This window comes from Giraffa tippelskirchi, chromosome 10, assembly GCF_054371585.1.
Source record: "Giraffa tippelskirchi isolate mGirTip1 chromosome 10, T2T-mGirTip1v1.2.pri, whole genome shotgun sequence".
Lineage (NCBI taxonomy): Eukaryota > Metazoa > Chordata > Mammalia > Artiodactyla > Giraffidae > Giraffa > Giraffa tippelskirchi.
In genome coordinates, this window is record NC_137284.1 from 97,244,473 (window position 1) to 97,266,502 (window position 22,030).

General features: G+C 36.6%; 1 protein-coding gene across 33 annotated transcripts in view; it reads right to left on the minus strand.

Annotated features, from left to right (window-relative positions):
- The window catches only part of ST7 (suppression of tumorigenicity 7), a 315,966-nt gene that overhangs the window by 145,945 nt on the left and 147,991 nt on the right, over positions 1–22,030 (minus strand). For 23 of the 33 annotated variants that reach the window (XM_081537854.1, XM_081537850.1, XM_081537878.1 and 20 more), the window contains 5 exons: positions 15,525–15,684; positions 5,823–5,877; positions 5,069–5,184; positions 4,383–4,458; positions 160–314 (listed from right to left, as the gene is read on the minus strand). In XM_081537854.1, coding sequence (XP_081393980.1) covers positions 160–314; positions 4,383–4,458; positions 5,069–5,184; positions 5,823–5,877; positions 15,525–15,684 — 562 coding nt within the window. Of the gene's footprint in view, positions 1–159; positions 315–2,223; positions 2,293–4,382; positions 4,459–5,068; positions 5,185–5,822; positions 5,878–15,524; positions 15,685–22,030 lie in introns of all 33 variants that reach the window. The other 10 variants (XM_081537845.1, XM_081537844.1, XM_081537849.1 and 7 more) reach the window with 1 other exon arrangement.

A 22,030-nucleotide genomic window follows, 5' to 3' on the forward strand; every position in this document is an offset into this window, starting at 1 on the left:
CTCTTATGGAGAAGAAAAATTAATAAAAACAAAGAAAGGCCAAAAACTACATTTATTCTAAACTAGGAGAATCATATTTTGAACTGGCCTGAAAATTTGCTCTGATAAATCATGTTACAATTCTGATCCCCCAACACATCAACCCGGAGGAAACCTTACTGTGTTGAGCTTCATACTGGGATCCATGATGCTGCAGCTGCTGAGAACGCCGGTAACAGCCATCTCCAGCTTTCAGGGCCTGCTTAAACAGCTTCTCTGCTTCAGCAATGGTTGTTGCTTCTTCTTCAGCCAAGAGAATATAAGCAGTTGCACACCTGTCCATGCAGATAATAGCTGCCATCAATTACAAATCCAAGGACATTGTAATAGCTGTAGGAGTGCATGCAGAAGGGCAGGAGTTACGCCAAAACATGCAGAGTGGCCAATTGGTTCATGCACCCCTGTTTGCAGTTGTTCACATAAAATAATGGTACAAAAGAAATGTCCGTGTTTTAGCTTGAAAAGGAGGACGAGTAGTGTTAGGAGCACGGGGCTTACATATGGACTCTGCCCCTTATTAGTGTGTCACTTTGGGCAAGTTATTACTCTGCCTCCCTGATGGAGAACAACATGGAATCTACTTGTTCACAACGTTGTTGTGAAGGTTAAGTAAGGTGATTCATGAAAAGTGCTCAGTACAGTAGTAGCCAGCATGTGGTACATGCTCAACAGTGTCAGCTAATGATGGCAATGGTAATAGCTGTTGTTAAACATCTCCTTCTGACACTCAAAGTTAGAAATACCAGAAAGTTTACTTCTATTTACTATACACAGATTCTCTTTAGTCTTAGGATTTATTCAGAATGAGAAATTCATTAAACCAAGTAAGTTGTTTCACAAGCAGTGCTTCAGCATCTCATTATAGTTAGCACTGGTTTCCTATGTCAGAGAAGAAGCCTAGAAGAATCTACAGGTAGAGGTTATTTCAGAAGAGCTCAAAATTTGATTCAGCCTCAGTAGCAAGCAAGAGTTAAATTTCATACCTTTAACAATAACAGCTACCACCTGTTGCTTAGTATATATTAAGGACTGTACCAGGCACTTAACATATATCATCTCATTTAATCCTTTCAACAACCTCTAATGTAGAAAGTTAGAAAGGATAAATAGTCAACTAATGAACAAGGGGAACTCTTGAAAATTTAAACCTTCCAAATAGTAGAAGAACAACTCAACTGCCAAAGAAAGGGAATGTGATAAGGAAATGGTGAGGCCAGAGCAGACCACACAGGTCCTCATCTGTAATATCCCTTGGCTTTCTCCACTGCCTCTCTCGTGGTCATTTCCCTATTTATCAGAGCCTCCGTCGGACCACAAGAGAGAAAAACAGAAAGGGAAACCAAATGTTACTTCTACTATTCATAAACTACAACATCCAGCTAGGAAACGGAGGCTGAATTCACGACTAACATGAGATTTGGGGTTACTCATTAATCTCAGCCTTAAATAGGGGTCTTGTAATTCTTTAGCCAATCCCTCTAATTTCAGGCAGAACTGATCAATAGGGCTTTAAACTGAATGTGGTGAGGTAGGGAGGAAAAATGCCCAGGAAAAAAAAAAGTTGTAAAACCAATTACTGTGGAAGGCGGCAGATATGACTTGGAGAGAACAATTATGATGCTGAAATTGTCCAGTAATTCACTGGAGAAAATGAGTGGGTTGGGCAATCAGGAAGCAATACTTCACACTTTAGGTGCCGACACATAAATATGGGTCCAGGGTTATAAAGTGAAAATTGAGATTATAATACTGAGTGGTAGACACAGTATCAGAGGAATTAACTATAAGATTATAGTTGGTGGGCTGGGAACTCAAGACAGGTTGGAGCTAGCCTGCTTGCTTTGTTTATTTATATTGCAAATAGCACTCTTAGGAGGAGAGGCAGAGTAGCACTACTGGCCAAGAAAACATACATCTATGTGGAGACTCATGAGTCTGGGGTAGAAACATGCTAAGAGTTTATGAGTGAAGGAGAAAGGAAAGAGCAGTAGAAGCGCTAATGGTTGGTGGGGACAGAACAGATTGCTCAGCTCAATGGAAGATAGAGATGATGTGTCCTTGTCACAACACAATACACATACAGAAGCAAGAAAGTATGGTGATGGGGGTGTCAACCATCCAGATATCTGCTAGAAGATGTCTCATTTGGTTAGAAGGAGTGCACTTAACAGGTTCTTGACTTACTTTGGTAACAATTTTATCTCCCAGATGGTAGAGGAAGCAATTAGGGGAACTTCAACTCTGGACCTAATTCTGACCAAGAAGAAAAAAATAGTTGGTGAAATGAAAATTGATAGGAACATTCAGAGAGAGTTACTATGTCATTTCAGAGTTTAGGATAGTAAAAGAAGGTAAGGTGGACTTAAAAAATTCAAAGAAAAGAGGCATGATTCAATGGCATGAGACACAGAAGGCAAATGGTTTAAGAGGGTTGGCAGCTTCCAAATGTCTAATCATAACTGCAATCACAAATGATCCTCTCAAGAAGAAAAGAGGGGTGACAAGTAACCACTATGGCTGCGCAGAGGTTGCTCACAAGATCATATTTTTAAAGGACATGTAAAAAAAGATGGAAAGAGGGTATGTGATGAAGGGCTATAAGAGAGTGAAATGAGCTTGTAAGAATAATGTCAGGAGAGCTCCAACTCCACATTAGCTGAAGCTTGCAAAACAAAATAAAGGCAAAACGAAAAATGCTAAAGACAACCATATATCCCCTGTTGTTATATTATGTTTAAGGCCCTGTAACCACCCCAACTTCTCCAAAACCATGACAATATAAATAAGCAAAAAAGACAAACAACACAACAACATCAAAACAAGGAAAGTTTATAGTTAGTAGCAACAGATAATAAAGAGAAAACAAAACTCTCTAATTCCTATTTTCTTCCTGGTTTCTCCATCAGGAAGAATGATTGTCAGACTGACAAAGGGAGAAGAAATTAAACTCTAAAATGAATTAAAAAGATGTAAGATAGCACCTAACTGATCTATGCTAAATGAATTACTATACTGGGATGGGCAAATCCCAGAAAGCCAACAGATCTTGTAGGCAACCCAAGGAATTGCTCTCTGCAGATTGTTAAGGAATCACAAACAATGGAGACGTACTAGAAGATGAAATGACAAATGTAAAAATGTTTAAAAAGGGGAAGAAGGCAGACTTCCCAAACTACAGAATGATTGGTTCTGATTTGGAAAGATATTCTAATGGATTATTAAAGGGATAGTTTCTAGGCATTTTTAAAAGAAAGTAGTGAATACTGGAAGCTAGCTTAAATTCACTAAGAATAAATAAATCAGGCTGTGTTAACCTAATGTACTCTAATGGATTTACTGCACATTAAAGATCCACAGCTACAACTGGTATCTCAAAACGCAGAAATATAGGCTGAATCATGGTGTGACTAGGTGGCTTAGTAATTGGTTGTACAATAAAACCCAAAGAATGATGATTCATGAAAACATGACTCTAGAGGGTGGTTTCTATATGTAGGGTTTTTTCCCTGGTCCTGCCACTTTTATCAGAAACATGGATGACACATAGAACTCAGGCATATCAAATTTGTAGATGACAAGAAACTGGAAAATAAATATGACAGAATCAGAAACCAAATAGATCAACAGGTTACACTGGCAGGATGTCCAACTCTCAAGTGAATCTTTTCACTAAGACCTCTGAAGATTCTGTAACCTTCTTCAGAAAAATCATAAAATAGTTTAACAATGACCACTTGGCAGGGAGAGTGTTGAGGTGATTCAAGCACCAGATGGGTGTTTGAGTTACATGACCTTTAAGGCCTCTGCCAACCCTGAGCTTTTATGACTTCAGCTTTAAGAATCTCTCATTTTCTGAGATCTCCAGACAAGAGTTTCCAGCCTTCCTTGGTGACCCACAGAATGTTTAACAACACTAAGGACATCATTTCCTCCTTGCCTTGATCTTGAAATATTTTTAAAGTGTAATTTCTTCACTTTATGTTTTTACTGTTTCCCCCCCAGCAGAAGTTCTACCTAGAAAATCTGATGGCACAAATGAGCATTCTATGTCTGGAAAAATGTCCCTGTCATAATGTGTTAGGTATGAAAGCACTGTATTTATTTTATGTCCACACAGTATTCCATGGCTAGCTCTTACATGATTTAATTTAGGACCATAGCAAAGCCACTAAATTGTTCTCTAAAATGACTAAAACTACCTTTACATGGATGTCCTTTAAAAATTTTTTTAAATAAATTAATGCCCCCAGAATAATCCTCAAGTTCAAATACATAGTTTAGTGTAAGTATCCCATAAATGGCAACTGAAAACATTCAGCAAAGCAAGATTTCCCCCAACTTACTCATTTATCTCTAAGGCTTCATGGGCAGCAGAAATCCTAGCTTGGGGGTTTCTCTCTCTCCAGGCTTTCTGCATTACTATTTTAGAAAAAGAGAGAAGTCAAAATATACTCAGGAAGATTCAGTACAAGAGCTAAATTAATAGTTTTCCTATTGAATTACAGAAGAAGAGTTCACTTACCAAGTGGGTTAGACCACAACTCTAAAGTCACACAAATACATTCTAATTTGCTATTCCATTGTCCTTCAACAGCTGATATCAAATCTTTCTTAAGCTCATAAAACTAGAGACCTAATATCTTATATACTAACCCATAGTCTATAATCATAGAGACTTAATTAAGATTTCTTAATCTGGAAGACATGACCTTTCATTCTGTCTCAAACAAGGATTTAGTTAGCTTCATATAAGATCTATATTTCTTAAAAGTAAGTAAATCTAACTTAGGTATATGTTTTAAAAATAACATTTTAAATTATAATGAGGGGACTCATGTCTACATTAACACTTTATGGCAATAAAGCTTTATTTAAGTAGCAACTTTCTGGGTCTTACTGGCCAATCTCCAATTTAATATTTTATTCATCAGGGTTTTTGTAGAGCAGACATTCTAAAAGTAGTAACCTTGATCTCTAAAACAAACCAAAAGCCCTCCCACTCAGTAGCTATCTAAAGGATTTTCCATACTTGCATCTGCAGGACGCAGATGGTCCGAGTCACAGGTAAAGAAGGTCTGGTGGTCCTGGGCAGAGAGATTCATGTCATAGTAAGTCAGAGGCTCTCGTCCAGTAACCCAAGTGTACCTGTAAAAGAAAAGTAAGATGATCAGACACTTCTGAGAGAGGAAAGCAAGACCTACAAAATATTAAGCTGCAAAATATTAAGCTGCATAGGTGTTGAACTATAACCCATTAACTAAGTACTACTGCCAATAAATTAAAAACAAAATAATCATGCTAGTCTCCTTTTAGGAAGTATATCAGCAGAAAAAAAGTTTAAAATTTCTGCTATATTTTTGTCTTAAAATTTTAGTAGCACTAGTAATGAAAACTTTCCCTAATTAGTATTATGCACAGAGATTTCCCCAAAGCTATGAAAATTCTGATTTGCCTACTTACTCTACAAAATTAAATTCTAACATTACTTCTGGGGCATCTTTATAACCATGTTCCAGGTAAGCTATAAAATATTTTGACTTTATAATATATAATGAAAAAATAACTGTAATAGAAAAATCTCTAAAAACAACAGGTTTGTATGTTATCCTAAGTTCAAAGCTAAAATATTTATAAAACAGAAAAATAAAAACACTTGAGCATCAAAAAATGGAAGCACTAAACAGACTGTTAAATGACCTCTAAATGAACCTGCAAAAACATCTACTGCTGTCTTTGCTCTCTGAACTAGACCCATTAATTTCCCAAGCTGTCAAAATGCTTACCGATTATATTCAGCACCCCTAAATAAATTAAGTGGATTTCGCCATACTTTGCATTCTGCAACAAAGAGAATGTGAAAATGTTACACATAAGTTCAGAGACACTACAAGCTAATTAATTCAGCAAAACACCCTTCCTGGCCATTTGATAAGATAATTTTATTCTCTATCTTCTACATGGGAAGCAATGTGGAAAAACTCTGGGTAGTTAATCAGGAAATGTAGCTCAGGCACCAGGACTTTGGAAAGTTTCACTTAATCTCTCTGGACTGAAGTTTCCTCATTTGTTAAATCAAGGCACATGCCAAAATCAGCTAGTTCATAACTTCCATAGTCACTTCAAGAGATCCAAATACATTCTATAAATTTATTTCTAAATGATAGGTAGAGGTAAAACTACTTTCTATAACTCTAAAATATATCTTACAATATCTACCTATGTAACAAGCTAAATTTATGCTCCAGAGTACAATGTGCAAAGAATCTCAGGCTCTTAATTAGGGCCTATGCTAATATTGATTTTGTGATAATTCACCAGGTTGCTTTTATACTGCTGGAAAGGAGTGGCAAGAAAATTAATACTAAAGCTACCATCATTGTAGGGAGAAATGTTATGAAAAAAATTGTTTTCAAATACTTAACCATGGTTTACTTATGCAGAAACAGGTAATTAATCATCATACTAATATCATAATGCTAACATGTACTAATAGATTATACATTTTGTTATACAAGACCCACAGGCAGAACCATAGGACTTCAATTTAGAAAAGTAAACCATTAGCTTTTTAAGACAGTTATAGTAAATGTGTGACTAATAACCTACAATTCCTTTAAAACAGTCCATGATTAAGACTTTCTACTGATTCAGAATGCTATTAGTATTTCTTTGGATGAATAATTTTTTATTAGAAAATAAAACCAGTTAACAGTATTTAAAAATCCATGTGTGCTGTCAGCCAAAAAAACATACCCAAAGACACAGACACACAAAAGTGAGCAATTATTGCAGAAAATGAAAGAACATTAAAGGCCATGAATGATTCATTAAGACTCTACCCTCAGTCCTGTTACATTCAGCATCCATCCATCCATTCATTCATCTATCCATCCATCCAATATGTGAATACATTAACTGAGCACCCAGTGGGTGAAACAAATGCATAAACCATGGGTTACATACAATACAGCATGAAAATGGAGGAAATGCACTACGGGGACACCACGTGCAATCTCAATACATTTTTTAAAAAAATAGTGAATGAAGGGTGTACACATAACAGAAAGTCATGTTCTTCTTTTAAAGAAAATAAATTTATCTTTAAATTAGGGAAAGATCCCACATGAAATTTACTTTATGTTTGGAAACAACGGTCCTAAATCTTTTGTCACTTAACTTGCCATTTAAGAAATGATCTTTGCTCAGTTTAGCATTATTGAATTTTGTTCTTAAGAAACTGAAATTTGATGGCTGTCATTTCATAGGACACTAATTAGAAAATTACACTTCCCTTAAGTAAATACTTTTTTTCCAGACATGAAGCTCCTTAGTGGGGTCACTAACGTACTTCAAATTATGGCTTGAAACAACTGGTGAGCCAAACAACCATGATCTCAGTACTTATGGCTTCTACAGCTCTGAGGTCCCCACCCCTCCCAATCCCTCCTAAGATGATGTCTTTTAAGATTCCAAATGCTCTTCTTAAATCTTCTGAAAGCCTCATGAATATTACAAGGTTTATATTTAACATATAATAAACAGGCATACAAATCTGTATTCAATGATGGTCATTTCTAACATTATTTACAATAAATAGGGACATTTGTAGAGAAGTCTCCCCCCTAACAAATTTCATCTGAAATATCAGTAAAAAAGTTATGACAAAAATTTTGTCTCCATCAAAGACATGATATTGCCTGGAAGGATAAGTGCTATTCAAATATCAGTTGACAAATTATAAAGAAAATTGTCTTTTGTTAAAATTTTAACTCTATTATGCATTGGATGCAAACGAAATTATTTCTAAATAAAAATAACCCCAAAGAGAAAGGGTGTGTATAATTAAAGCTTTACTTAGCAGTATTTAAAGATACCATCTTTATTTAGGAAGTGCCAAGATATAGCCAGCAGGGGGTGCTGCAAACATTTTGAAATATTGTTTTTATGACTTCAAGAGTACTGATCTTAAAAATCATTGTTACTATAGGTGTCATACATATGGTCTGTATGCAGTTTCTTCAGCTACTTCTAAAACTTAAAAATGAGTATCTGAGCAACTGTAACAGATGTTAAATTTTCTGAATGAGAACAAACGTGATGAAGAAATATGTAAGAAATGTTTTCATGAGCTGTATCCTTCAAGTTGAGGGTGCAGAGAAGGTACAATTTTCTTTTAAGAAATAAGCAATCTAGAGGTCTAATATGAACACATGTAAAATTTCACTTCAAATTAACTTATAGCTACATTCATTTCTTCTTTGCTGCTATGTTTCATGATTTTATCTTTACTACAAAAACTTTCTTTGTCTGGAATCATTATAGGGAACATACCCCCTAAATTTCTGATGGTTTCATGATATAGACAAAGGTTGCAAATGCCAAAATTATCATAATATGAAGATTTAAGTCAAGAAATTAAACCCAGGTCTTCAGTGGATAAAAGTTTTTCTTTATGAGGCCTACTTTCCTATCTTACTTGTATCTTTGGGAAATAAATTTCTTATTTACGTCTGAATTAAAACTTTACCACCAAAAGGTATTTTCCATTATCCATCAGTATCAACAATTTTAGTGCTCTTTAGAAGCACTAAAGGTTGACTGGGACTCATCAAGGGCTTGCTAACATCATTAACAGTCAGTTAAAAATATGTCCCTGATACACTTAACCATGCCCTCTCTGGTTCCATCTGTACCAACTCACAGAGAAGTCTCCACCTACAACTGCTGACTGAAATGTTCAGACCTCATCAAGCAAGCTAGAATGCAATTCAAGAGAAAGAAAAGCACTAAATATTGGAAAAACACTTGTTTATTTCCCGAAGTCTGGAGAAAAGATTCCATTCATCCATAGGATGATAATAAATTTCTGTGTGAGAGATAAAGAACATAAAAAATAATACCTACTACTTTCAAGGACTTGTAAAATCATGCTCAAATCTTTTTTTCAGTCTTCCCTCTCACCATTCCCTACCACAACTTTCCATCTCAGTGGATACTTGTTTCCTGCCTCTTCATATTCCCCCAGAACGTGCCCTCTGCCCCATTTACTCACTGGATTAAGGGGTTTAAGCACTAACAGAATGGCTATTATGCCTTAGTCCTTGCAGGAAGTCCTAGGTCCCCTCCCCCCCAAAAAAAGTTACATTTTATGACCTAGACGCACATATACATAGGTAGAAAAAGAAAAAGGTACCGAACTACTATCTGGTATCCATATGAAGAAGTTCTTATAAAAGGAGTAAATATACTGAGAGAACCATAGACCTTCCCTTGATCACAGTCCTCAAGTAAAAAGAGAACTTAATTCTTGGAAAAACCAAAAGGCTCTAAACTCATAGGGCTTTTAATCATCATATGGAAGAAAATATTTTTGTATACCCAATTTTTTCTAACTCTGGAAACTTTTTTATCCTAAAATTAAAAATATAGACATAAAAAGAATCCCCACTTCTAGGACTTTCAAATATATAACTAATTTATAGTCTAGGAAGATGTACTATACTAAAATTTACCACCTCGTCCCTGGATCCAAAATGTAATGATGACAGTAATACCATTATAGTACAAATAGCAGCAATAGCAACTTTGTCATAGCTAGAAGCTTGATTTTCATTGAGCCTTTCTATAAAAAAGCTTAAAGCTCAAGTCATCTATATTCCTTACATAAGCTAGTGAGGGTCACAGAGTAGGCCCTTTTTATTTAAGTAAAGGGTAAAGCATAGAAAAGCTACATAATTTCCCCAAGGAAAAGTAAGTGAGATTAAGGCCTGGTATCCAGCCTGCCTAAAAATTACCTACAATATACAACAGACCTGTTACCCTGCAGCGTCATATTTTAAAAATCCTGTGACTTCATTAATTACATTTTCTATTAGAGAAACAGTTTTGGAACTCCTCTAGGGAAATATTAGGCACTTGAAAATAATACTTTAAAATATTTTTGTTCCAAAGTACAACAGAGAAGGGCTCTAATAATGTTCCATCAGATATATTATGACAATCAAGATTAACCTCAAGTTAGTCAATTTCTAACATGTGATTCTGCATTTATTCATTAGCTTTGCCATATCATAAATGAATACTCAGTGAATACAAGTCCATCTTAAGCAATTATTAAGAATAACAAAATATCCATTTTCTTAAATAATTAAGCTTTAACTGTTCTCGTAATTTTTTGAAATAATTATTTTGAAAAGATTACTAGAAGCAAAGGCACAAGTATTAATAATATATAGGTAGCTTTCAATGCAACAAAAGATTGTTGAACAACAATCTTTTGAAAGATTCCTTTCAAAATCTTTTATGGAATGAGAAATGGTGCAAATAATTATGAGTTTTAAGATCATTTTTATTGACCTGCTTTATTCAAGACAGTGTACAACTTTCTTCAAGAATATTGCTAAAATGGCTAACCTCTGTGTCTCTCATACATTTCTCATTGGTTGGTCATTTCTGATCTAAGTCAATCGATTCTATCAAATAATATGAAGACCGTAAAATGTTTATTAAGTAAATATTCACCAGGGGCCACACGTGTTTTTGAGGAATTTTCACCAGTCAATTGGAGAGCTAATCTATCCTAGAACACAAATTTTTAATGGCAAAAGACTTTAAAAGATGTAATAAGCTTTGCCTAAGGGAATCATTTTCAACACTTAAATAGATTTTGGCAAGTATAAACTGAGTTTCCCCTGACTGAGGCTATTAAAGAGCAATTCTAAAGGCCGTGGACATATAGCAACTTGAAATTTTGCTAATGGATGTATCTGAAATGCAAGCTCTGAAAGGCCTGGTCTTAGGATATATATTTACAATCTCTGAGTTTCTTCATCTCCATTGCTTTTCTTTAATTTGTTACCTGTATTAAACCAGCGCTTGAACTGCCTATAGTGATGTAATGAACCTTAATTGAGAATTCCAGGTGAAATTTTCTTAGTAAAAGTTTTATATAAAAATGGATATGATATGGGCTTCCCTAGCAGCTCAGTAGTAAAGAATTCACCGGCCAACGCAAGAGATACAGGTTCAATCCCTGAGTCGGGAAAACTCCCTGGAGAAGGAAATGACAACCCAATCCAGTATTCTTGTCTGGAGAATCCCATGGACAGAGGAGCCTGGCAGGTTACAGTCCATAGGGTCAAAAAAGATATGATATATATTTATCTTAAATAAAGTGAGATTAAAATGAGATGACTTACAACGGTATGCCAAATGACTATAACCAGAGTTTGTCTAAAGATCCATTTCTATGCAAGAGGCTATTAACGTGTCTCAGAGAATTTAAACTTGACTTTGGCAAGGATAATTCTTATGTGATGGAGCACCCTGCACTTTTGTAAATATCTTGAAGAAGATGAACACTGCAAACCTTTGTCTTTGTGGCATCTTATTTGAGAACAGGGAAAATTATCAAACAGATATTCCCATAAACCCAAATTCAGAATGTTCTTAGACCCTGAGAATCCCTTCCCTTAAGATAGGGAGAAGGTGGACACATTTTAAATCCCTATACATCATCAGTTCATAAGTTAAACTGAATTAAGCAATGGCAGCAAGAGTAAGTGTAAATACACACTGGATGCCATTAATAATTTTTATATTGATTGCATGTTAAAATGAAAATATTTAAACATATTTGGTTAAATAAAATACACATTTCACTTGTACATTTTTATTATTTTCATGTGATTATTAAAAATGCTAAAATTACACTTGTAGTTAGCATTATATTTCCATGAGACAGTGCTCACTTAGAGACTTAGTAGGTAGTTTTGTGCAGCTAGGTCACTTGGAAAAAGGATGAAAGTAAACCATCTGAACTTATTAAAAGAGCATGTCAAATCATGAAAGAGGAGACAGGAATAAATATATTCAGCTTTCCTTTGTATAATTCTGATCACAGGCTATTAATTATGTTATTAGATGTAATGAACTTAAAAAATGGCAACAGGAAACATGGTGATATGGAAAATACATCAGCAGAGTTTATCAGAAATTGTGTGTTTGTGACAAAAATAGCCATTTAGCTCCCAAATAAATTGAGACAAGTGAAATGTTCACAAATGCTAATCTAAGCCAAACAATCAGAAATTTGGCTAGATGAAGAAGCTGTATTATTAATTATACATTTCTTCTCTGGTCCATAAATAAAGATCACTGCAAATTTTGAGAGGATTTGCACTTGGGCCAATTTACACAGATCCAAATGTTAAACAGCATATGAACAGTCTGTCCTATAATAATCACTTCCCATTTTTCCACTGCAAATTATTCTTAGGTAGACCAGGTCTTTCAGCTTTTAATAAAACAAATGATTCTTTAAGGAAAGAGCGATACTATGAGTTTTCATATAGTCCAATGCTTATATAAATAGTATTCTCTGTTTTAGCTTTTTCAATGATTTTTTTAAATAAGAAATACTATTTAACTGCCTTTGCCAATGTTCATGGGACTTGGCTAGCCATGTTTATTTCACGTAATATTCAGCCAAGAAATGTCTTATGATGATTCTTTTATTGAAGCGATAGTAATTTTATTATTATTAAGGCAGTATAAATTTTGAAACAAATTCCTCCATTTTAATAAAATATATTAATTACTCTCAACTTTCGATCTTCTTTTTCCTTTATAATTAGCTGAAACCAGACAATGAAGTAGACAATGATTAAGGGTAGAGATATAGAGAGACAACATACTCTTATACAGTAGCATTTTTCTTGTTCAAAAATAAAAATCACCACAAGAAAAGAGAAGTGAGACATGGTATTAGTCCCATGTTATCTTGCATTTCCATACCAACATACATGTGTGTTGAGCTGAGTTAGTGAAACAGTAGAAACCCAAATGTCAAGGAGAAGTGGGCTGAGGGAGCCCTAAACACACTGGGACAAACTAACTTCTGTTTTCCTAAATGTAATTATTTGAACGCTGTTATGAAATCAGATCATAAATGCTGTATCTGTTATAGGAGATGAACAGAAATACTGAATGCATAGTAGTAGACATTCAGCCAATACTAGAGGAAGAGAATTAATAATAATACTCAAAAGCTCAATCTTAGTGAGGTAAAAACCCAGTACAATTAAAACTGGGGATTCCCATGGTCATTATTGTAGAATGTATTTTTATAAAGGACTGTAATCTTCTCTTTAAAAGCTGCTATACAAGCCCTAAGAGTAGCATCAAGATTTATATAATGGATAAGGTTTGCTCAAGGCACCCACAGAGGGAGAGAGAGCAGAGTAACAGTGACAATAAGGAGAGTATAAACTCTTTGTCATATTTAAGGAATGATGTCAAGAGATTTAAACTGGGTAGAAAGAATTTTAATGAAAATAAAAACACATTCACAATAAAAATGTCCTTAAATGAGGCTGCTTTCTGTGTTCAATCTATTAATTTTCTACAATGTTCTGTGTCATCCGAACACTACAGTAAGTTGGGTCAGACAGAGTACATTTAACCTGCAGGGTCTTCCAACAGATGCAAAGTAATGGTGATTATCCACAACTGCTTATGTGACAGTGACTGCAGGATCAAGATTCCTCATTAGAATAATATGCCACCCATGTAAGAATAGTTGGTCAATGTAGTATTTTACTTTGCTCAGATCCCTTTCTGTTTCTTTCACAAAGTGGATGAGTTTATAAAGTCCCAGACAATTTTGTTACCTCAGTGGTACCATCTCTCACACATGTACCCTTTAGAATAAAATAAATGTGTACCCAGAGGTGCCCATTACCACAGCGGGCTGGCAAAGGGTATATTATTAATAAAAGAGCATTTTATTAATCAGGTATAATACCTGATGTTGATTCAATGCTCTCGATAATTATTATATAATATATTGTACATTAATTATTAATATATAATATATAGTTAATAATATATAATTATATAATAATATATTTTATATATATATATATGTACGTGTGTGTGTGCATGCATATGTGCTGTGTGCTCAGTTGCTCATTCATGTCTGACTCTTTGTGATCTCATGAACTATAGGCCACTAGGCTCCTCTGTCCCTGAGATTTCCCTGGCAAGAATAGTGGAGTGGGTTACCATGCTCTCCTCCAGGGGATCTTCCCAACCCAGGGATTGAACTCGACCCTCTTGCATCTCCAGCATTGGCAGGCAGGTTCTTTACCACAGAGCCACCTGGGAAGCCCACATACACATATACATATAGTTGTTGTTTAGTCCCAAGTCGTGTCTGACTCTTTTGCAACCACCTGAATTGTAGCCCACCAGGTTCCTCTGTTCATGGGATTTTCCAGGCAAGAATACTGGAGTGGGTTGCCATTTCCTTCTCCATATATATGTGTGTATACACACACACACACACACACACACACACACACACACATATACACCCAGTGCTCATTGATGCCTAGCACCTGGCTAGACAGTTATGAAATATGGACTGAGTTATTTTAGGCAGGAAAGAAAAAAAGATCTAATTTAGTTCTTTTAGCTCTTCTTCACCCTTCAAGTCTCAGAACTGGTGCCATCTCTTTCAAGAAGCACACTTGGTCCCCTAGTTTGGATTGGGAACCCATCCTTTGTACTCCACAGTGTTGCATGTTTCCCTCATATAATCACAGCACTGAACACTTTGTTTCTTTCAACAGACACAAGAGTTTGATGGGGGCAAGGATTCCGGCATTATTTTTAAATCATAATATTCATATGAACCAGGCCAGGTTCACATTAGAGATTTGGGAAATATTTACTGAATTGATAAAGAGACCAATCTAGGAAATTATATTCATCCCTCTTCTTTTATGAGGGGAGAAATTACAGGCCTTGTATGTCCTCATCCTTTCATCTACTGAGTTTCAATGATAAAGTAGAGACTATTCAAAATGCTAGAGGTAGTATGATTAAGCAGTAAGGTTAAAAATTTCATTATAATTTAGTAAATGTTGCTAAAAGTAAAAATATTATGAGTCAACAAAGGTGGAGAGGTAGTGCACAGCCTCTCAGAGAGGGTTTCCCTGGAGGTAGCATTTACGTTGGGTTGTGTGGCTCAGTGGTAAACAATCTGCCTGCCAATGCAGGAGACGTAGGTTCATTCCTTGGGTTGGGAAGATCCCCTGGAGAAGGAAGTGGCAACTCACTCCAGCCCACCAGATTCCTCTGTTCGTGGGACTCTCCAGGCAAGAATACAGCACTGTGTTGCTGTTTCCTTCTCCAGGGAAATCTGCCCAACCCAGGGATTAAACCCAGGTCCCCTGCATTGCAGGCAGCTTGTTTACCAACTGAGCCACCAGGGAAGAAAAAGTCAAATTAAACAAGATACGTAGTTCTTTACCTGGGATGCTTACACTCAAGTTCTCTGGCAGAAACTGTCAACTCCTTGGGAAAATAAATTCCATTTTTATTTGAAGCCTAATCTTTAAATAACAACATTCTTACTGTCTTATAGTCATAAAAATGTAGTAAAAGTAAGTAAATATTGCAAACTGAAGGACTTTCCATACCTGAGACACTTTGCCTGTTGGAATCTGAGTCCCCGTTACTGGAATTAGAATTGTTGGAGGAATTGTTGTCAACCCCTCCCAGAAGGGGGCGCAAGTGGCTTACTGAGACTTGTTCAATGAATGATGTTCCATACTTGCGAAAATACCACCATTCAAATATCTACAACAGAAAAATAGTAAGCATGATTACGGTCCTGTTACCAGCTATAATTTTGTACATACTCATAAAATACGTTGAATCTACTAATTATATCCACCTTAAATACTGGTTTAAACATATTTATTCCAAAAAAAATTGTTTAATTCTAAAAATTAAGAGATTTAACAAAAGTAAATATTTTTAACTACATTTTAACTACTCAGTGTTGTTTTATCCACTTAATACTGGCTTTTAAGGAAAATTTATATACCCAATCATGGTAAAAGAACATTGTTAAGAGCTGCTCATTATTACTTTCCCCCAAATTTATATAATATTGGTAATAAAATCACCACAGCTGAAAAGCAATTCCAGAAATAAATACAAAGAAGCTAGTTTTAAAAGTGTGGCTTATGAAATATTCCAATGTTTGGTATCTTATATTCTGACAAAGCCATACCTGCATAACATTTTTAAGACAGTAAAATTCCATTAAAAACAAACAAACAAACCAGCATCTCCTTAGAGAAATCCAGCTTTACAGGAACAGTAATAGTTATCCCATTTCATGAACCTCTGGCACCCAACTGCTGAGAGATTCAGTTGAGATGTGCTTTATAAATACTAGTATCTGTTGTACACCATTAACATTTCCTAGCGCACAAGCCTATCAATAATGTGCTGTTTGCAAAGAAGAAAAGAAATAACTTTAATTAAAAGAGGGAAGAAACAATGATGCTCACATGACTAGACTGAAATCAGGACTCCTAAGCAAGGGGAAAGCAAGCGACCTCCCCCAGTCCTTCCCACCTGCTCCACCTCCCCTTGAACACTTTCCACCACTGTCTGAAGCGGCTCTCCCCACATCCTTTCCTGGCCTCCCTGTCTGATTTTGAGTCTGTTCCGTAAGCAGTCACAAATCATTACAGAGAAGAAATTTAAGAATCAACTATATCCCAGAGTCACCTAGGAACAACTTTTATAATACAGAATGTGGAACTACATAAAATTAATTACCTTTATCCTTATTTCATAAAAATAAGATGATGCCTCTCATCCTTTCATTGCAGTCTAAATGCCACCTCCTCAGAGCTCTTTCCTAGTCACCAGATCTACAGTCAGCTTCTCTTGCCTCTCTCAAAGCACCCTGCTTTTCTTCTTGGCAGCATTTATGACATTTGTTTAATATTTACATGTCCCACTAGAGTAAGAGTTTTGAGAGAGTAGAAAACATGTTTTGTTCATGACTGTATACCCAGATTTAATCAACACTTAATGAATGAATGCAAAAAACAAGTAATATATAATCAATGAAGCCAAAAGTTTGTTCTTTGAAAAGATCAACAAAAGTGACAAACCTTTAGCTAGATTGGCCTCCCAAAAGAGAGGACTTAATGTTTTTAATGCATGAAAGAAGGGAAAAGTTAAGTTCTTTGTAACAGACTTTGGGCTATCATTTAAAAATTGGTATTTCTCTATTTTGTTCTACCAAAAATTCCTTTAAAAGACAGAAAGAACATCTACAAATGACCAGAAGGAACTATCAATTAAACCAAATGTTTGCAATCTTATAACAGGACAACTTGATTTAATGCCAAGGAGTTACCGCTTCTGACTATGAATTTTCACATGAAGACACTTAAGTAACCTGACTGGACAGACAAGGAGAATATGATGTAAATGCTAAGAAGGGATAAGACTAGTCTATAATGTAGGAACAGGAGGAAGAAGAGATGTTGTTTGAAGAAAGAACAGCATTCAAGAATTTACAAACCATAGATGCAGAAGGGAGTTTGTAACCTCAAGTGAGTTATTTTATCTATTTTAATATCAGTTTCAACTATAAAGTGTAAATCACATTTGTATTTATCCTTAAGTGTCCTTAATTTCACACTCATGTAAATCACCCAGACTCAAACCCCATGTAAAAGACTTAGTTCAGTGCTTGCTGCATAGCTGGTTCTCAAAAGTAACAGCAAAGCTATTATTTATCACACTGATGCTGTGCATACCTCCCACAGGCAGCACAGCTCACATACTGCTATGATGCACTCCTCTTGTTACTCTACAGTTTAGGCTAATACAGCATATTGTCTGTTACTGAATGGTTGGCTGACAGCCCTGGTAATCATTGTGAAAAAAAGAGGCTGCTCACCATTTGGTCCTGACCACCGCACCCCACCCCCCAAAAAAAGATTTTTGGCTTTGTCTTTATTGAAGAGAAGAAAGGCTCCAAAGGACCCAGAACAATGGTCACAGAACTGGCAACGGCTCTCAATCACTTGTGGGAAAGAGCTTTCTTTACCCCAAGACTCTGCTTTTTATATTATGCTTCTTGGGCACCTGCCAGGACTTCATTTATTCAGTAGCACAGCACTAAATGCTCCATAACAAGCATAGGCTGTGCTCCAGGGTCACAAAGCACAGACAGGGCCCCTGACACTACCAATCCATGCCACAGGCCCACAATGCCTCTCACAGGCTGCTCCCATCACACACACACACAAAACCCCACTTTGGGACTCTGTAGGATTTTTCAGTTTATCCAGCCAAATCAGAGAACCCCAGCACTAACAGGCACCCTCAAGGCCCGTGAACAGTTTCATTTAGAATGCATGAGGGCTACATGTTAAGGTAGTCCAAAGTCACAAAGCTAACTCAGTAGCTAATTAACCTGAAGCCTCAGTTCTTGTGCCACTAATCTTACTAGGGCCCTAATACAAGACATCATTTTATAAATCTCTTGCTCATTTTAACAGATTTTACCTGTCATTTTCCTTTTCAAATCTTCACTTCCAAATGCCCTCCTATTCTACTGTCTCTTTGCCTTCTTAGCTGTCAAATGTAATCTAGAAGTCTATCAAATGGGACTGGATAATACATCCCAAGGTATAAATGCTTCATATTAATGGAGTACTTGTATTATAATAGGAGACAGACCTTCCACCCAGTATTTCTAACACAAAAATAATAGACTTTAGTGAAGACTGGGTTATTCATGCAGCTGTTTGGAAGGCAAAGGAGGGTCTTCTCAAGCCTGTCCTATTAGAGCTGTAGATGTGGCTTCTTACCCAATACAGACCTTTATACTGGTGTCTACAATGCCATGGGGCAGGTACTCCAACAAGGAAGCCTTCTTAAACTTCAAACCAAAACCTCCAATCTGCGGTCTTAACACCAATAATCTGTCCCACATCCTGAAACACGGCAGGCTTGGGCTAGAACCTCACAGTATTTTTAAAAAGCTGCACAGATCCAAATGGACAGATGGTGTTATTTAACACGCACATATTTGGTGTCACTTTGAATTATTCTCCCTGGTGCATAACCTACAATGTAAACAGCAAAGCTCTCATAAACAAATTTAGATTTAAAAATTAGCCCTTAGACATGCTAGTAGCTTAATGGAATTGCCATTGTGGAACAAAACAGTTTTTAAATCTAACAACCATAAAATTATAATATAAATTTACACATTTCATAGTCTTTAAAAATGCAATCTGTCTACACCAAGAATTATACAGATCAAGCAAGATGAGAACTAAAAAGCACCAATTAGATTTGTCATTTGGGAAGTCAATACGACCCTACCATCCTGCTGAAAGGTAAAGGCCCTAACATATTTCAAGACAGCAAAGTTGTGTGTCTTAGTTGGTACTCTTGATTCTCTGGGGCTCAGTAATATAATGTATAAAATAAAGTCACTCAGTTAATGTTGGATGGATGGATGTTTGAAAACTGAACGGAGAGACAGCTGAAAGGTTGAATGGATGGATGATAAGGGCTGGTCTGGTGACTTATGGGATACTGTCTAAATAAACAGCAGGACTGATGAGAGGTTTTGTGTTCATTTTGTTAGTTATAAACAAGAGAGACCTATACATATTTGTTGGAGAGGAAAGAATCATGTGGAACGAGAGAAACTGAAGGGCAAAACAGTACAAATGACCAAAAGGCAGGACACCAAGAGCCCAGGAAGAACATTCACCCTGCCTCAGAAAGGTAACTTACCATTTCTTCCTCTAAGACAGGAAGAATGGGAAGCATGACTGCACAGACAAATACATTCTATTTGGGAAATAGGGTGTGAGATGAGCTGTTTCACAGGAAAGAAGGCAACAAACGGATGAAAAGTAGGTGACAGTGATCTTAGTGGAGATGCAGGTAAGGTTTATCGTCTGAAAATAAGGGAAGCGGGGGTGGAATTGGGAATGTGAGGATCAAACCAATGGTTTGGATCTATACCTTGCAGGACCGAAGGGCCATTGCTATACTCAGGACCCAGATCACACTTAAAACAAAGATTCATTTGTTAGGAACCCAGTTTTCTAGGCCTTGTAACCTTCTCCATTACTATCTGACCAAGGAGCCCTGCAGCTGCAGGCTGGGAGTGGAGATTCAGGTTTGCAGCTGGCCTAAGATGCAAAAACCTCATTTTCACCTGCAGGGAAGAACAAAAGTCTGGTAAAGAGTGAACAAATAAGGCCCCTTCATCTGTCTTGCAGACCTAAAAGCTGAATCTTTCCTAAAGATGCCTAGATTCTTCCTATCCATTAAGACCTCCCCTTCTTGAATTGCATGTTTTGTATATATAACACTTCTTTCTCTTCACTTATTGGGACTTTCCTATCTTATTCAAAAATGCTCCAAGATTTCCACAGAGAAGCACCATAATGATTCCATACCAATTCCATTAAACCCATGGGAAACACAAAGATGTCACAGCCTGAAATTGGCTATGTGTTTCCCAAGGATTAAAGTAGATGATGATATCACAGGATAGATACAGCTATGGTAGAGACTGAAAAGGAAATATGAAACTCTGGCAGTCTACTCTCAAACAGACTGCAAACCTGACACCTGCTCTAAATCTTCAGAAATACATCTGGTGGTAAACAGATTTTTGGCAAGAGGTGATCTTCTAGGCTTAAAGAAGATAAACCAAGGCAGTTGGCATGGGTTATAGTAATATTCGAAACCTTTTTAGAAGTTTCCTGTTAGAATTCTCAAGTAGATCCTTTTCTCCGTACCACTGACTCTTTCAAAGTCCCTCCCAATTCCTCATGACAATTTTCTTTCTTTTTTTTGAACACTCCCGGCTCCTTCCTATTTTGTTTAGAAATCCTGAAGAGCTATGGTACAGGACTTGGTCTCCTGCCTCCTTGACCTCAGCCAATCACCCCACCAGCCATCTGTTCCCCTAACCAGTTGAGGGGGATGTGTCCTTCCACCTCCATTCCTGGCCACCTACTGCCAAGGCTTCAAGAAAAGAAAAAAGACAGAGAACTGAGGTTCTCTTCAAGGTCAATAGCCAGTGATCCATCCCCACCTCAGTGTCTGCATTGCAGCATTAATGACTATGACCTGGACAGGAGGATCACTGTCCTGGGGTAAAGTCACCTAGCGACCACTGACAACTGGGAGATGTGAGCCTTTGCCATGATGCCCAAAGCTCTGTCAGCTAATCCTGGGGGCCAGCTTTCTTCCAGGGATTCTGACTTGGTTAGTCTGGAGTGGTATTCAGAATCCATCACTTTAAACAAGCTCCCAGATAATTCCCAGACACAGTCAGTTAATTCATTTGCTCACTGAATCTATGTGTATTCAACAAATATTTAAGAATTAGCAAGGCATTACACAGATATATTTTCAGCCTATATGATGCTTCCATCACAGATAGGATAAGACCATAAATGTCACAAATGAAATTATACATTGTGGTAAGTGATGCTTTATGTTCTAGACTAACCAAATTTGACCTAAGCCACAGCTGATTGGAAAAAGTTTCCTCCAGAGATGTTTATAGTCTCTCTGCCTCCCTCTTTCTTTTCTCTTCTTTTTTCTTTTCGCTTTCTCATCTACCTGGTCCACTTCTGTGGGTCTGTTAAAAGGAACACATCACCCACTAGACACTGCTGCAACCCATCTTCCTAGTCAACACATTTATGAGATGCACAATGATGCTGGGACAAAGCAGTGAAAATTTAAACTTTAATCTTCCTTATACTCTTACCTAGCAAGGTGACCTGACAAGTCATAGGTTTTCTGGGTGCCTATTCCTTAGGTTTTTACTGACTTAAACTGGATGACTTCTGAGGGTTCCTTCCTCTAGCCCTGCAACTGCATTATTTTCAAGTCAAGTGGAGGTCAAAATTTTAGATGAGTGAAAAAGAGTTGAAAGGACCCATAACAACCTTCTAGTCCTACTCCTTTACTTTTAAACAGGAGGGAACAGAGGGCATGGTCAGACAGATCCAAATTCAAATCCCACCATTTGTCTGTTATATGTATCCTTGGCGAAATTATGTAAATTTTGTGTTGGTTTATACTCAGCAAGCTGGCTTAAAACTAAACATTCAAAAAGCGA